At 40.3% G+C, this 17,330-nt stretch overlaps 1 protein-coding gene across 1 annotated transcript; it reads right to left on the bottom strand.

The window, feature by feature from the left end:
* Positions 1 to 5,003: 5,003 nt before the first annotated feature.
* Positions 5,004 to 17,033, bottom strand: LOC135710193 (uncharacterized). The gene is made up of 2 exons (XM_065232705.1): positions 15,530 to 17,033; positions 5,004 to 5,015 (listed from the first exon to the last, which is right to left on the bottom strand). Exons 1-2 carry the CDS (start codon positions 16,883 to 16,885, stop codon positions 5,004 to 5,006), a joined length of 1,368 nt encoding a protein of 455 aa, XP_065088777.1. The 5' UTR covers positions 16,886 to 17,033.
* Positions 17,034 to 17,330: the final 297 nt, after the last annotated feature.

Below are 17,330 nucleotides of genomic sequence, written 5' to 3'. Positions count from 1 at the left end.
TCCGCTCCAACAGTTAAGGATTGTCCTGGCCACGTACTTACAACTGGTAGGGATAGCAACCCAGTCAGTGTAGCTGGCATATGTAGTTCAAATTGGTAGAACATCATTTTTTTTTATAAAATTTGGATTCTTTCTTTCTTATTTGTACCTAGGGTTCCTTCGACTCGCTTCGCGCTCAAGAATCATAAAATCGCTGATTTTGACACTCTACAAGTGAAATTGACAATTTTTATGTGTCAAACGTATACTTTTCAACATTTTCTTATAAGTTACAAAATATCATTATAACATCAAAAAATTCCATAATTCTAAAAACATATTGTATAGCGAAGTGAGTCGAAGCATTCCTTTTTTCACCAAGTTTTTGAAATATTAGCATATAAAACGATTCTAAAGACTAGAAATACTCAGAGGAAGAAATCAGCAGATAGAATTGTTTGAACCAAATCTGGCAAAATCTGGGTGAAACGAACATTCTTACTAGACATATACAGAGAATTTCTATTTAGTACTAGTTTTAATTAATTAATTGATCTTTGCTGGTTAATTAACGGCCCCAAGAATTGTGCAAAACATTACGATGCACTACTTTATTTATTACTTTGAACTTACTGTTATTGTAATTGTAATTGTAATTGTTCAGTGTATAGGCTGTACCAACCACTAAACCCCTATAGTCTATACACCTACTGTCCTTCCCGTTGCACTCGTCAGCTTGTGCGATACTCTAGACACACATGGGTGGTCCGGGTTCTTCTCTGGATAGACTCGTGTCCGTCCAGGTTCTGGTACATTTACATATCTCTATGCATGGTAATTATACTTTATAGCTCACCTTTTGATTATAATGTCGATAATGCTGAAACTATATGAAGATAAGTGATCAATATAGATCCTACTCAAATTTGGGTTGTTTAGAAATAGCTTGCGCTCTGCGCTGTTTTGCCCATACATCTAAACATCTAAAGCGGACGTTACACATGTCAATATCTAGACTAACATTTGAAAGGGGCGGAAGAGCCAAAATGTAAACAAATATTTTTTAGCCACATTTTTTTCCCTTGATTTGTTTTCCGTCGATCTTGTTTTCCGTGCTGAGCACCAATGCTACCGACGACAAGGAGGCAGCTCCCACACCTGGACCCTACCTATCGACTCATCAACTCATGAACCGGGGACCAACGGCTTTACTTCCATTTCCTTTACAACGGCGTGATTAGAGATGTTGTGCCTCAGAACATCCCGGCGGCGCCGACTGGGATTGAACCCAGGCCTGCTGGGGTGAGAGGTAATCACGCTTACCACTACACCACCGGCACTGCTATTTTTGCCACATATATCGAGAACAGTTCACAGACTACTCGATAAACACGAAAAAGTAGAAGAAAATATCACTTCAAATCATCAAAAAAGGTTTCTTCTTACATAGCGTATTTCCAACTTTCAACTCTATGATGCATCTGGATGTTACGCCTTGCACCAGAGCTACGAATTATAGGGTAGAGCGCTACCTTGTCGTTTTCGCCCGTTTCCGTTCTATCGATCAGAAAAGATCAAACATATCAATGATTTCATCGTGCACAAATCAATAATAGGTTCATTTCGATGCGATAGTTCATTAGCTACAAGATAAATCTTATTAGAGCGCATTGTATGAATATTGACGCTCATTGTTCTCAAAACAAAAGAAGCGCTCCTTTTTCTACGTTTATCCGTAGGACGAAGAAAATCTAATGACGTTTCAATGCGTTTGGAAGTAAAAGTAGTAAAATTTTACGTTTATTTTCTGTTTTTTATGTTTCAACATTTGGTTTCACATTTCAATTGGTTAGCCTATGGCTCTTCATCTTTGTTCTAGTTAATTGGTTATTCTAGTTCTAGTTGGCGTTTAGCGCTAATTTACAGGATGGATTGTTTTCGTTCAATGCGTTTGGATGGAATTGAAAATCGTAGGACGAATTTAGAATCAAGAAGCAGTATTAGATTTTAAACAATATCTCAACAATTTATTACTCTTTATCAAATCCAAGGGAAGGTGAATAAATTTAGAAGTAATCTTTGACAGAAATATTCCATTTTTTGTTCAAACCCGTTAAAAAAAGAGAGGTAAAACGCGGGTTGTGCTTAGAAGGACGGAATTTAGATCAAAATCCCTATTTTTTAATATGTCAAACTACTGATTCTGTTATATCTAGTCACGCCCGATTCATTTGAAATGCATCCGATTGATATTTAACGTGTAAACAACGAACAAAAAGAAGCCCGAAAAAAAAATCTCCGGGCGTAATTCCACTCTCACAAGATTTGCGAACGAAGAACCAAGGCGGAACAACAAACAAACAATCCCGAGGGTGTACTTCCACGGCGTATCACCAGTGTTGGCAGTTCAAAGGGTGGAAAATCCGGGGGGTACCAACATGTAAGAAATTATCAGGGCGTATAATGTTTTCTTCCTTAACTTCACGACAAAGAAAACTTTTTTTGAGTTTTTAGTGATGCATGATGATAGATAACATTATTAACTGTAAAGCTTATATAATCACCCAGAAAATGGAAAGTCGTTAAAACCAGGGGGAACGACACTTCAAGATTATCCCATTTTTACCAAAACCTCTCATAAAATTTTTAACGTGCACAAAATTTCAATCCATCCTATCTATTCTTTCTATTCCCAACTTATCCCTTCTGTATGTACACAAATTGTCAAGCAAGCCGTGCAGTTTCTCGAAGTTTTCAGGTCGACTGCGAAGCACTCTGCCTTAACCACTGTCAGTTTTCAAAAATCTCCACAACAAACACCACGTATGTTAGCTGGCTACGCCGGTTAAAAATCGGTGCGAAAACCTCGGCGAAAACTTAAAAAAGATGACGGGCCAGTCGTCTAAAATCGGTCGTGGGACAGCATCAAGTGCATCACGGAGAAGACGGCAACGTGCATCCATACTTAAAATTTCGATGCTGCCCAGCAGATCACAGGCGCAGTAGAAATCCGCCGGGACAAAGCTCTTCATCAGCACGAAGCTCCGAAGGGAATCCAGATGTTCTTTTTTTGTCATTTTAGTAAACACTGAGCGAATTCCACTCCGTTATTCGGACTTAGATAATTTTGACAAAAATTTTAATCGAATGTATACATTTTTAAAAACCATAAAATGCATAAAATTTAATCTATATTCGTTTTGTAATATTCTTGAGTGTACTTGGTACGGAACCGTTTTCTGCACTTCAACTGTGAACTTTGGTTAACATTAATTATGTTACGCTAAAAATCAATATTTTCGACCCCCCCCCCCCCTTAGAACAAAACGTAACTCTGAAAATGATCCCCCTATAGTTATTACGTAACGATATGTCTTTTATTTCTAGGTAATTATATTATTAATATTCAAAATAAAAACAAAAGATCACCGTACCATCGAGTACCTGCTTTTCAAAAGTTTTAGCATAGCAAAAATCTCATGATATAAAATTAAAACATATCCATTTTGCAAGCAAGATCTAGTGATGACATTTTTTGACCTGTATTTTCAAGCTTTACATCAAGAAACAAAAAAAAAACAAAATGTTCTCTTAGTTGAAGATGCTAATTTCAAATAACAGACTGTAGTGGTAATTTTTATACGATAGATGGAGTAGATGAAAGCATAGAGTTGATAGTTCCGTTAGAGTACGGCAGTGTGAAGATTGCATATAGATATTAGAATAGCGAGCTAGAACAACTTTTAAGGAAGGTACAAATCGGTTTTTTCATCTCTCTTTACCAAACTCCCCCTTTGGAGAGGGATGGTGAGGGGTGTCCCCCCCCCCGCCACCACTGGCAAAAAGAGATGGAAACCGTCCCGCTCAAGTACCAACTGTGTGTTTGAAACAGTTCTACCGATTTTTACCGCACTTCAGTAAAAAAAAAAAAAAAAAAAAAAAAAAATGTTCTCGTTTTTACGTAACGGAAAGCTTTACTCCTCCTCCCCTTTGTAATCATTCGTAACGATATATAAGCGTCACGTAATTTATGGACGTAATTTATTGCAGCAGATTTTTATACGGACGTAATTTATAGACGTAATTTATTGCAGCAGATTTTTCTTCTTTTTACACCTATCCTCTTCGCGTTTGGACTTGTATTCCTCTGAAACTTTTTAACACCCCTCACATCACATCCATTCCCAGATCTATCCCATCTAACTTTTTCTATCCGTGCTCTATTTTCGTCATTTTCGTCAACACGACACACTCAAAAAAATCTCATCAATTATTTTTTTCCCCGAAAATCCCAAGTAGTTACTAGACTGAAAAAATACATCCAAATGAGTGTCGTTCCCCCTGGTTAAAACGGATTAATTTTTAGGTCATCAAAATTCGGAAGCGATTTTTTCGATATGATAATTTTGGAATTACGCCCTTTTCAAATGTTAGTCTACATATATTCACAAGGAGGATAGTGTAACTGGCACTTTTAATCCTGGTCTATACATCACCCTCATTCTTACAATCACTATTAGAACTGGTACATCGTGAAAGAAATCTGGAAACTGTCTGACCGATCAGCCCTAGGCAGTGACGTCACATTTTTCGAATTTAAATCTGTATTCTCGCGTAACATTTGAAAAGAGCCTATCCTCGTTGATCGATTCTCTTCATCGACTTTCTTTTTGATTTACCACGGCAACATAAACGAATTTCTCGCTAAGCTCTCAGGACAGTTCGACAGAAGATGATGTTTTCTCCCCCGAACCCGTTTTCTCGTGACTTAAGGCACGTCTACGCAAACTAACACCATCTTTAGGCTGGGGAAAGTTTCCTCTACCCGATGATGCCAGTAATTTGCGTTCGATTAGCGAGGAAAGAATAATAAATGTTTTGTTTATAAAACTTAATAGTGCCTTTTCAGTTGTTGGTCTAAAATATATTGAATTGGTTCCGCTATTTGATAGATCGAAATTCTATTCGCTTAGAGATGAACTAGCCTTCGGCTAAAAAGCTCTTAAATAAAAATTTATAAAAATCTATCCGCCAGACTATAAATATAGCGAATATAGTTAGATTATGCCTGAATCAACACACTGAATGGGAAATTTATTTGCAGTCGGGTTATTCGCGAAAGAGAAAATTGTTGAAGGAAATCGATCAAAAATGATAGGCTCTTTTCTCGTGTTGCGCGAGTATTCTCATGGCAAAAAATCGTTTTAATCTGTATCTGGTTGACAAAATCTGTAAAAAAAAAAATCTGTAAAATTTCCGTATTATGGTATCAGTGAGCGTAAATCTCCATTGAGCATTCATTCATAGTTCAGAAGGAGTTTGTTCTAAGTTTAGAATCATGAAAAATGACTAAAGTTAGTTTTCTAAAGAATTTGCCTATTTTACAAATCTTAAACTCTCGATTGAGCCTGTACAAATAAATAAATAAATTTACCAAAAATCTTGAATTCCTACAATCTTGGTAGTGGCGTTCGTGGTGTAGTGGCAAGCGTGATTGTCTCTCACCCAAAAGGCCTGAGGCATAACATCTTTGATCACATCTTCCGTCGGAAGGAAAGTAAAGCCGTTGGTCCCGGTTCATGAGTTGATGGGTCCATAGGGAGGGTCCAGGTGTGGGAGCTGCCTTCCTGGTGTCGGTAGCATTGGTACTCAATACAGAAAACAAAATCGACGCAAAACAAATCAAAGAAGAAAAAATACAATCTTGATGTGTTTGGTATCTTTTCTACAGTCTGAAAATTCAAACTAATCTGTTACCGGTTGAAAATTTCCTTGAAAAAGTAACTATCAGAATTCCCTAGAAATTGATTCTATTTTTATGTTTGAGATTACGAAAACCTTTATCTGGACATTGGACATAACACAGAACTTTTACTGGATGTTTAATCTTTAATTTAATGTAATTATGCTTTTCAAATATAAAAATATCCAGTCAACTGTTCGACTCACAAACTGTAATCAACCACTTTGTGGGTTTTATAAAATGGCTATAAAATGGATAATTTATTTTCATTAGTTTAAGCATTAGGTTAATTTTGTGCAGTGTAGACTTACAATTCAGTATAGGCTTCGTGTTTTATGTAAGGTAAGGTAATAATAGAATTCAGTATCGTACTATGGGCTGTTAGTACATAACTTTCATAAATTTGACATTTTTTTTTCCTGTTGCATATTGTTTTTTTTTTTAAGTTTTACTCACAATTAAAGTCAATTTAATTAATCAAAATGTTGGCTTGTTTTGTATTGCAATTTTGTGCGCGATCAGTTCGCACCTACGATTAATGATAGGTAAATTATTAGTGATAGAATTTAGTAATTTTAAGTTCTGTTCTTACGTTATTCGAAATCACCTAAATATGCACGGAAATAGCCTCCATTATTCCGTTTGCTACTATCCGCAATGACCACTAGGCCTCCTACTTCTATTTGCTTGGTATCGCTAAACCATTTCGTCCGCCTACAAATCGTTGGTAAATACTCCATCAACCAACGGCGCCAGTAGATGTCTAACTGATGTCGGATCTGCTTCCAGCTGCTTACAACTGCCTCCCGGTAATCTGCGGGATTTGCGACTGGTTGCTTAACCCCACTGGAGCCCCAAAGCAGAAAGTGATTTGGCGTTAGAGCCTCTTGCTCTTCTGACTCCACAGGCAGGTAGGTTAATGGCCTAGAATTGACCATACTTTCCGCTTCAACTAGCAATGTTTGAAATCCTTCGTCGTCAAGCTTTCTTCCGGTGTCGATACTTTCTATGGCGGATTTGATGGAACGGACCATCCTCTCCCAAGCTCTACCCATATGTGGAGCTGAGGGTGGGTTGAACAACCATTTGGTATTGCCATTGGTAAATGTTTCCGCCAGGCCGTTAACGATTTGTTCGGCTAAGCACTATCTAAGCACCTTGGAAGTTTTGTGCCGTTGTCGCTGTATACTTCCAAAAGGACTCCACGCCACCCGACAAATCGGTGAAAGCACGTTATGCAGCTCTCCGTACTCTGGCTATGCGCAACTTCGAGGTGAACTGCGCGAGTCGTCAGGCATGTAAACAATGACACCCAGCGCTTTGCGTGAGCGCGCCCAATCTTCACAAGCACCGGGCCAAAATAGTCCACTCCAACATATGAGAAAAGGACATTCGAAGGATGCTAATCTGGCGACCGGCAGAGGTGCCATTTTTGGCAAAGTTGTGAAGTATTCCTTACTTCTGCCCGATGATGAGAAATATAGAAATTCTGTCTAACCTCATTCACCACTGTCTCGGGATTCGCATGATGGTTTCTACGGTGATAGTGATCCAGAATCAGAGTTGTCAATCGGTGTGACTTAGGTAAGATTATCGGAAACTGTTAACTGTTTTTATTAAAAGACTGTTCTGAATTAGAACGTGTTCTGTTCAGGGTTACTTCCACTCACTTGCTATAAAAAAAATGTTTTTCAGAATTATGAAATCATGAGATGGTATAGTGATAATTAGAACTTGTAAGTTACAAGATGAGGACGTGAAGTATGTGTTTGACACATAAAATCTGTCAATATTGCTTTCAGTGCGTGTTGCTCACGGGATCGTATTGGGATTGGGTTTTTGTTTTGGTCAGGAGTTGGGATACTAGGTTGATGTTTCGCACCCGTGAGGGTCTTTTGGTTCCCGTTGCGAGAATCGTTTAGGGTTACGATTCAAACGGTTGCCAAGCCGATGCGAAGGTAATCGGCTCACGTGTGCTAGGATGGGGAGGTTTTGTGAGCAGAGTTTTCCTTCTTCAAGGATTCGTGAAGATTCAAGTTAACCAGATCTCTTCAATCCAGACTGCTGGCTAGTTGCCACAATCTGTAATTGATTCCAATTGGTTGGGTTCCACCTAAAGAGAGTCCGGTATCACTTGCCAAATTTAGTTGGTGGCGAGTAAGGGGCTTCCGGATACAATCTTTCGGCTGGATTGCTAACCAATTCAGACTCAAGACCTGATATAACTTACCGATTGGGTTTCGGATGAGTGAGCTGCATGAACGAATAGTCAAATAACACACACACTGATTTTATTTCTTAAAAAGTTCCGCTTATATAGCGGGTCGGGGCCCTAGAATTTGGGCGTTGGTACATTGTGCGCATGTGCGCTTTGCTGCTATGCAAGGGTCTAATTCACCTACGCTCAAGTCCCTACGTACAAGTCCTATGGCCTTCAATGCATCGCCTAAGTGACGATATGGTTTTATTGCGTCCCGAATTTTATTACCTTTCTTCTATTTTCGGGAGCCGGGCGATGCGTATGATCATCCCGCGCTACAATTCTCAAACAATTTACTTCTTAAAGTAAACGCGGGCCTTACCTCTTGCAGGTAATTTACTGAACCTTCCCTAACATCTTCTAGCTGGTTCTATAAATGCACCCTTGCTTATTTAAGTATTGTTCTTCTAATACTCGACCGTACCACCGCGTATCGAATCTTTTACGACCTTTTTATGGGCTAGCGTTCTATCGTTCTATCCTCATTTCCCTATCGAGCAGATGCCCTTCGCTCTGCGCACGGTTCAAGTGCACGCCTAGTGCGCTGCATGCTATGATGCCCCTTTTAAACGGAGAAGCGGCAGAGAAAGTAAAAGTCTATTCTTATCGGTAGGCATTCGTACTGTGCGTACGGTTGCCTTACTAGGCATGGGCTTGCGGCTTTGCTTGCCGGCGCAAGGCTGAGCAGTACACGTGTGTATCTATGCCGTCCTTTGGCTTGTGCTACCTCGGTCGTAAACATGGATTGACTTTCGTCACCATGCGCCGTTTATTTGGGTGCAGTACCAGCAGGACCTCTTCCGAGCAGCGGCTTGTCTTTGTTTTTCTTTTCTCTTTTGCCCTTTTTTATAAATAATAATTTCCTACCGAAATACTTTCGCTTTCCCTTGCCACTCTCATAAGGTGAATGACCTGGCAGAGGGAGCCGTCCTCTCGATTAGGGAATTTCTAATAATTACAATGTCGCGTTCGCAACATTCCGGGCCCGGTAAATCCCTAGATTTACCTAATAATTTTAATTTGGTCAAATTGAATCCGATAAGCGGCAGTGTAATGGCCTTGTGGCATTAATGTTGGATGCTTCTTAGCCTTCTTGGCTTGTATAATGTTTGGTGTTTAATTCACACACATAATAGATAATTGCCTTACGCGTATAATGATTATAATTTTGTTTCACACGTAAATATGATTTGTTTCACACATAAAGTAAACATGAATTTGTGAGATTTGCTCAAATAGTTAGAATTAGCTACATAATTGACAATTTGGCCTCTCTCGTAGTATTATATATTTTTTTATTGTCTTCTTTTTTTATTTTTTACTGAGAGAGTTATGTCGTAGTACAATATTTAGGTTTGTCAAGTATTATCCTTCTGTGAGGAGATATGAACTTAGATTTTAATAGAATTTAAGTTGTAAATAATTCCATATTTTGAGTGATAATTAATTATTTCTTCGGCTTCTTTGCCGTAAATATTCTCGTTACTTACGAGTTGTACATTTATGTGTTCTTATAGTTTTAAACTGGATTTAACCTGGCAGATTGGCTAACCTGCTCTCGCCGTTGGCTTCTGGATAACTTATCTTCTCGGTTGGCGGCCGAGATCCTCTGGCTCGTTCTTGCAGTCCCGTTCGGTTGGTTGACCACCCGGCAGTTGTCATCTTCCACGCACATGTCCTTGAATTCTAGCTCATGTTGTATTTCTCGGTTGGCGACCGAGTATTTGTTGTCTTCGGGAGTTTTTGGGCGATCGGCTGATCCCAATTGTCATGTCATCATACGATTACTGTCAACCGGTTGGTTGGGTCTTCCCTTGAACTGGTTGTGATTGCGGGTGATCGGTTGATCCCCGGCCGTGTTGAGCGTCGTCTTCCTTCAGTGGAGAATTTGTATTTCCGGGCGATCGGTTGATCCCCGACTGGACGTCATCTTTTCTTTCTATAATTTCAGGTAATCGGTTGATTCCCTGGCTCGTTATCCATGCTTGGCGTTTGTCATTCTCGTGGCTTCCGATTGGTGTTCGAAAGCGTTGTTGTTGTCAGGGAGTTCTGGGTGATCGGTTGATCCCCAGCCGTCATGTCATCTTATGCGTAGGCGTTGGCTTCTGGGCATCTTTTCATGGCTGCTATTGCTGTATTATGATTCGCGGAATCGGAGCAGGTTGTGTGATCACCTGGACTTTCATAGTCTCCGCCAGCGGCGTTGTATCTATCCGCTCTTCCTGATTTTCGGCCTTGTTGACCGTATAAGTTTTTTGCGTAGTCCTTTTTATATTTCTCAACGTATTTCGATGCGTGAGAAAGGTTGTCATAGAGTCCCAAAAGGAGGCAATTAATTGCCATCCGAAGCCGTATATATCATATAATATACGCCCGTGCATTAGTGTATCTATGATGAATTTGAATAAGCGTCCTATCATGTATAGACCGATTGCTGTGGACGTTATGTTCCCTAGCCAGGACGACCAAGAAATTAGCTTGTCCCAGTATTTATTAATTACGTTGTCAATCATCTTTTCTGACACTAATGCTTCGAAATGAAATCCTTGTTTGCTCGGATTTTGTCCTGTTAGCATCTTATGCATTACGTTAGCTGCAATGCGTCGATCTCCCTGATCGTAGATCATCGTTCTCATCTTCTTCAAACTTTCTGCGTCATATATGCCGCTCTCCATTAGATTTGGTAATGGAGTATAATTCCATTTGGTTACGATATCCGTAGTTAACTTTTGTGGGGGTATTGTTTCCCTAATTTTTCCGTCGAAGGTATACCACCTTCCTCCAAATTGGAATTTGGCCGGTAACAATGGTGTACATTCAATCTCAGTACCTCTTAACTGCAAAGTTCTAGTGACCGGCGTTAAGAACATTGTTACGTTCCCGTATTTTACAGGTAATTCTTGATGGCATCTTTCTGATGCGAATGGTTGTACATACACGGGTTTACATTCTAAAACGTGTAGTACTTCTCCGGCAACTACCGCGGAGAATCCGGATCTTTTCATTATGCTATTCACGAACTCGGTAGGATTTATCCTAGCCAAAGTTAGTTTTGTTTCCAATAAAGCTTTATCAAGCTTGCACATTTCGGTCATGACCGTGTTGTAGACATCATCTAATCGTTGTCCAACATAATTTTCGACAAGAGTTATTTTTGAATTAAAATATGTGAATATATCGTGGTTTTTTGCGCCCGATGGCTTTCTAGCGAACGGCGACTTGTACTCTGTCGTTTCGATTATAAATATTCTGGGATGATCCGTGTTATAGCCATTGTATCCGCATATTTTGGCCACATCTTTCGTCCGTATCGAAAATAAATGTGAATCGGATATGGACGTATATACCGCCTTCTGTTTGTCCTGTTGAGCGTCCAAGTTTATGGTCTTATTTACCTTCCCTTCGTAGATAACTTCGAACTCGGTGTCTTCACATCGTTGATTTAGGCTTACGTCCCATGTTGAATAGCCATCCTCGGAGTCTAAACATTTTCCATGCGAGTATGGGCATACTAAGCCATGACGCAGTAATATCTGGTCATTCTCGTTGTCAACGACTGCCATATAATTATATAAGGCAATTTCGTATTCAAAGTATACGAGCGCGTTGATCCATGTATATTCAGGGGTTTTATAAACTCCTCCGCTACAGGAGCTGGACCAGACACTTCCTATTACTAGTGTCTCCCCTCTTGTTGTTTGATTTCTTTTTAATTGGTGAAGACCTGCGTTCAACGTTAAGGGAATCGCTCCTGTCATATGTACTCTCCTGCATTCGTCAGGAGTAAAGTCTTTGACTATGTATGAATAGCCCCTCTCGTAGTCCGACGTGTGGGAGTGCATACCACAATGTCGGATCGATCTCTTTATTATCATTTTGCATTGATATACCATGGCGGTACTCTTTGCATTTCGTTGTAATACCTGTATTGGTACTTCTGTAACGGACAAGTTCTTAACGGACGGCATACATGATTTCACATCCAATAGTGAGTAGCTTGTCATGTTTACATCGGGATTCGCGCAATCATATGCGATTAGTCCCGATGGTTGCTGTCCAAATGCTGCTGCCATGAAGTACATAATCATTAAAATTGTCAAGTACCATGGCGCATGGATCTTAAGAGAGGTTGTTGATTTTTTCGCGGGTCGACTCATATTCATTTTATCGCGCAACTCTTTCACCTTTTCTATGTCGATCTTACGTCTTTTTCCCCATGAGTTTAAATTATCTTCAGCTCGTTGCGTTTCTCTCGACATTTTAGGTATTGTCATTATGGATGCTGGATGTTCCATGGCACCCTTTCTTTTTATGTTGTTGGTAATTGTTCTCTGGCCCGTATAAGCATGTTTTGCTTTCTCGGCCCTTATAAATTGTGTTGCTTGCCTCTTTCTTTGGTGGAATTCTCTAGCCGACGTTACTGGTTTTTCTATAATTTCATGATGAATATTTATGTAATGCGTCTCGATATCATCTTCCGGTACTGGCTTGGGTTCAACTTGATGAACATTTATATAATGCGTCTTGATTGCAGCCTCCGGTGCTGGTTTGGATTTAACGTCCAACACGGCTATTTTCGCCGCAGCTCTGGTATATATACCTTGAGCGGTTTTAATTTCAGCGGACCTTACTTGTCCATCCGGAGCTTCATTTATTTTTGTGACTCTTCCTTTTAGCCAGCTACCTTGAGGAGTTTCTTTGTCGGTTATAATAACCACATCGTCCACCTTTATTGGTTCCACCTTATTAGTCCACTTACTTCGTTTAAGTATCGTGGGTAAATATTCCTTGCGCCACCTATCCCAAAAATACTTTCCATAATGTTGTACACGTCTATAGTGTTTCTTGCTCAACGTGTTCGCTGTTGGGGAAAATGGTGGTACGTATTCACCAGCCCTTCCTATTAGGAAATGGAATGGCGTTAACGGTTCATCGTCAATACTTTCTACTGGGATGTAGGTTAATGGTCGCGAATTCAAAATAAATTCTGCCTGAATTAGAGCTGAACGTAATTCTTCAGCCGAAGCCTTGTGAGGGTATCTCGCCTTTGGCATTGCATAGAGGCATTTCTTTATTATTTGGATTAGACGTTCCCATGCTCCTCCGAAATGCGGTGCTACCGGAGGATTGAATGACCATTTGATATCCATTGCCGCGGCCTTTTCTGCTCCCATTGATCTGTTAATTTCATTTACGGCGGCCTTCATTTCTCGTTCCGCTCCGACGAAATTCGTACCGTTATCACTATAAAGGTACTTGACCTTGCCTCTTCTATGTTGAAAGTTTCGGAGGCATACTATGAAAGCGTCAGTATCTAAACGCTCTGCTAACTCAATGTAAACCGCTCTGGTGGTCATACATGTAAATATTACACCCCATCTTTTTTCAGTGGAACGTTTTACCTGCACCTCCAGCGGGCCGAAGTAGTCTACTCCGGTATGTGTGAACGGGTTTGCATATATGCTAAGTCGACATTTTGGGAGTACCGCCATTTGTGGCAATATGGGGCACGCCTTTCGAATTTTACACTTTTGACAAGCGGCCTTTACTTGATGCAACACTTGTCTGGATCTCATGATCCAGTACTTTTGATAAGCTGCCCCTAGGACAACATTATCTCCTTGATGCAGGTACTTCTCATGATACATTTTCATGATAAGCCTGGTAATGTGATGTTTATATGGCAGAATTATAGGTTGCCTAGCCGATAATGGTATTATATTTGTATTTTGCAAACGGCTGCGTGATATCATTACACCGTACTCGTTTAATGCTGGGACCAGCGGACTTACGTCACACTGTTTAGTTAGATCTCCGTTTTTCGACAGATCTTCCATTGCTTGTGTAAGGCCTTCCCATTGAGCCTTACGAATAATTGCTTGTTCCGCAATCTTTTTATCCTCGTAGGTAATATTTTTGTTGAATTCTCTCTTGTTCTGGTTCCAGTCTGCGAATTTCTTTAATATGCAGACATGTTTAACCAATTTGTCCCAGTCTGAGTAACGATAGTCTTGAATGAACTTTAGTTCTTCTTGGTCGGTGTAATGAACCAGTACTGTATTTTTTATTTCCTCTAATGTGTTTCTTTCAAATTTAGAGGTTGGCCATATTGAGTTCCAAAGGAACTCCGGGCCCTTAAACCAGATAGAATTTGTCTTAGCCTGCTTGGTTCCTTCGTCAGCAGGGTTGTCCGCAGTCGGCACATAGTGCCATTGGTCCATGGTTGTAATTTCTAGTATCTCGCCAACTCGGTGAGCCACGAATTGCGAGTACTTACGATGATCCGAATATATCCAAGACAATACGGTTTGGGAGTCAGACCAAAACGATGTCTTAATTGGCTGCTTTCGCAACTCTTGTTGTATGGTTTTTGTTAACCTTGCTCCTAGGACTGCTGCTTGCAGCTCTAGCCTAGGTATTGATAGTTTGCGAATAGGTGCTACCCTAGCCTTGGCGACTAATAATCTAACACTCGCAGTCTGTCCAAGGCTATTTAGTCCTCTGACATAGATGGTAGCTGCAAATGCATATTCTGATGCATCAACGAACGTATGCAATTCGAACTGCTTTGCGTGTTGACTGAAAATCCACCTTGGGATTTTCATATTGGTGACCTGCTTCAACATTTCGATCCACTGTTCCCATTGTTTGAACAAATGGTTCGAAATTTCATAATCCCAGAAGGATGTTTCTTTATGCAGCTCTTGCATTAGTATTTTACCGTGTATGGTAAGATTTGAAATCAACCCCATTGGGTCATAAATACTCATGACGAATGACAGGATTTCGCGTTTAGTAGGTCTTCGTATACCTTTCTTAACGTCTTCGTGCATTCGATCAAATTTTAATTGGTAGCCTATGTAGTCAAAGGCGGTGTTCCAATATACACCCAGCACCTTTTCGTGGGTTGATTCCTTGTCCTCAAATGTTTTAACATTACTTGCTTGAACTCTGTCTTTGGGAAGTGCAGCTAATATCGACTTGTCATTTGAGACAAAATTTCTTATAAAGAAACTTGCCTTATTGTGTATTTCGATTACATCTTTTATTATTTTTATAGCCTCTTCGGAGGAGTCGAAGCTATCAATGTAATCATCAACGTAGTGTTGCTTGACTACCGCTTCAGCTGCCTCTGGCTTTGTTTCGCTGAATAAGCCGGCGTTGTAATTTTTTACAACTTGGGCGCACGCTGGAGAGCATGTGGCGCCGAATATCATAACTTGCATTACGTATACATCCGGCTTACGATCTTCCTGACAGTCGCGGAAAAGAAAGCATTGCTTTTTCTGATCCTGCTTGATTATGCCTACTTGGCTAAACATTTCTTTAATATCGCCCGCTGACGCAAACCGACCTTCACGAAAACGCGTTGTCATCCCAAATGACGATGTCGTTGCGTCAGGTCCAGATAGCAAGGCAGAATTTAAGGAAACTCCCTTTACCTCTGCTGCTGCGTCAAATACCAATCGTGGTTTCGGGGGCGACTTATTTTTATTGACCACAACGAAGTGGGGAAGGAAGTAAACATCCTTTGCCCATTCCCTTACTTCCTCTGTGCTTAATTTTCGGGCATATCCTTTAACAACATAATCTTTTATTGTATCGATAACCCATTCTTTTAATTGGGAGTCTTTCTTTAGCTTTGCCTCCAAGTTCAATAACCTTTTATAGGCTTGATTATAACTATCGGGAAACTGATAGTCATCTTCCTTCCACAACAAGCCGATCTCGTATCTCTCGCCTGTGTAGTTTAGAGTTTTCTCTATCAGTTCCTTTGCTCTGATATCTTGCTTGGACTCTGGCAAGCTCTCAATAACCTTTACACCAAAGTCCTCTGTTGTGAAATATCTTTGCATCATTTCGTGCATTCTTTCGTCCTCTTGAATCATGCATACATGATTCTCTTGGACAGTATCCGAGATATTTCCAAATATCAACCATCCCAATTCTGTTCTAATGGCAATGGGTTTATTTTTTCCCATTACCCTTTTTTCGATTGGATACAGCAAGTGGCTGTGATTTAAACCAATCAATAGCTTCGGCTGAGCATTCTTATAATCGCTTATTGGTAGGTTCTTCAAATATGGAAAATCTTTTTGTAAGTTTGAGTAGTTGACCGTCTGAACCGGTAAATGCAAATGAGCAGCTGTTCTCACATTCGTAAGGGTAAACTCTTCTCCAGATTTTCCCATTATGCTAAGCTTTACTCGTTTGCTTCCTTTCTCTTCCCTTGACACATTCTGTGTCCATTTGATCCTTAATGGATCTGGAACTCCTTCTAACTGGAGTTCTTCTGCTATCCCTTCATCCAGCAAGGTTAGCGATGATCCGGGATCTAGAAAGGCATATGATTTGATTATACGGTTTCCATTCCTTAACATTACTGGCATGATTTGGTAAAATACTGCCGAGGCCTTTTCCTGATGCAGATTGGATCTTTCTTCCTTTATCTCTGCTTCTTCTACCTTAATTTTTGCCGAATTATTTTGGGGTGGTGGATTTGGCTGTTTAGGGTAGAATTCCCTTTTTGAAAAATGCAACAGCTTATTATGTCTCCCGTTGCAATTGCCTTGGTCGCATCGCAACGGAGTCCAGCATGTCCCCCTGTGTTTATTAAGACACATGACACATGCCTTATATTTAAAAATTTGATTGGCTCGCTCTTTGGGAGTCATGTTCAAAAATTGCCTGCAGTCCTTGATCCTGTGTTCTTTATTACACAAGAAACATTTACCGCCGCTGGTCTCTTGATGAACGTTTACTCTGTTTCGACGTTCTCCTTGAGACCTTGTTTGGCTGTACAAATCTCGTTGAACATCGGCCTTGGGCTTAATCCAATTGTACAGATCCTGTAACGTGGGCATAATATTGCCCTTTTGCACGTTACTTTCAACGACCTCCATCCATTTTATTTGAAGATCGTGTGGTAATTTATGAATTACCTCCTCCACTAAACGTGGATCACGTAAATATTCATTTTGGTTAGAGGCTACTAAATGGGCCACTAACCCTTCCAGGGCATTTGCCACTTCCACGATTGCTAAGTGACCCCCGGCCCTTACCTTCTCCAAATCCTCGCGAAGTTCGCGATAGACCCTTTTCGATTGACCAAATTGTTTCTCCAATCGTTCCAATATACGTGGAACATTAGATTGGTCCAACATTAGCGGCTGCACACTTTTGGCAGCCTGGCCTCCTAATGCTTTCTGCAAACGCATTAAATTTTCTAAGCTGGAGTATTTTCCTTGCTCAGTGGTGGCCTCAAACGTTTTTTTGAATGTGGGCCAATCCTTGGCGTTTCCAAAGAATTGTGGAAGGCTCATTTCTTGCCTTCTCATATATAGAGTA

The sequence above is a fragment of the Ochlerotatus camptorhynchus genome, unplaced genomic scaffold, assembly GCF_037179485.1.
Source record: "Ochlerotatus camptorhynchus isolate MF236.1 unplaced genomic scaffold, CSIRO-AGI_Acam_v1.1 ptg000371l, whole genome shotgun sequence".
NCBI classification, from domain to species: Eukaryota; Metazoa; Arthropoda; class Insecta; order Diptera; family Culicidae; genus Ochlerotatus; species Ochlerotatus camptorhynchus.
This window is presented reverse-complemented; position numbering and strand designations above follow the sequence as displayed.

What these genes read in the sequence shown, in the direction of transcription:
- LOC135710193 (XM_065232705.1), bottom strand. Translation starts at nt 16,885, where the DNA reads ATGGAGGTCGTTGAAAGTAACGTGCAAAAGGGCAATATTATGCCCACG.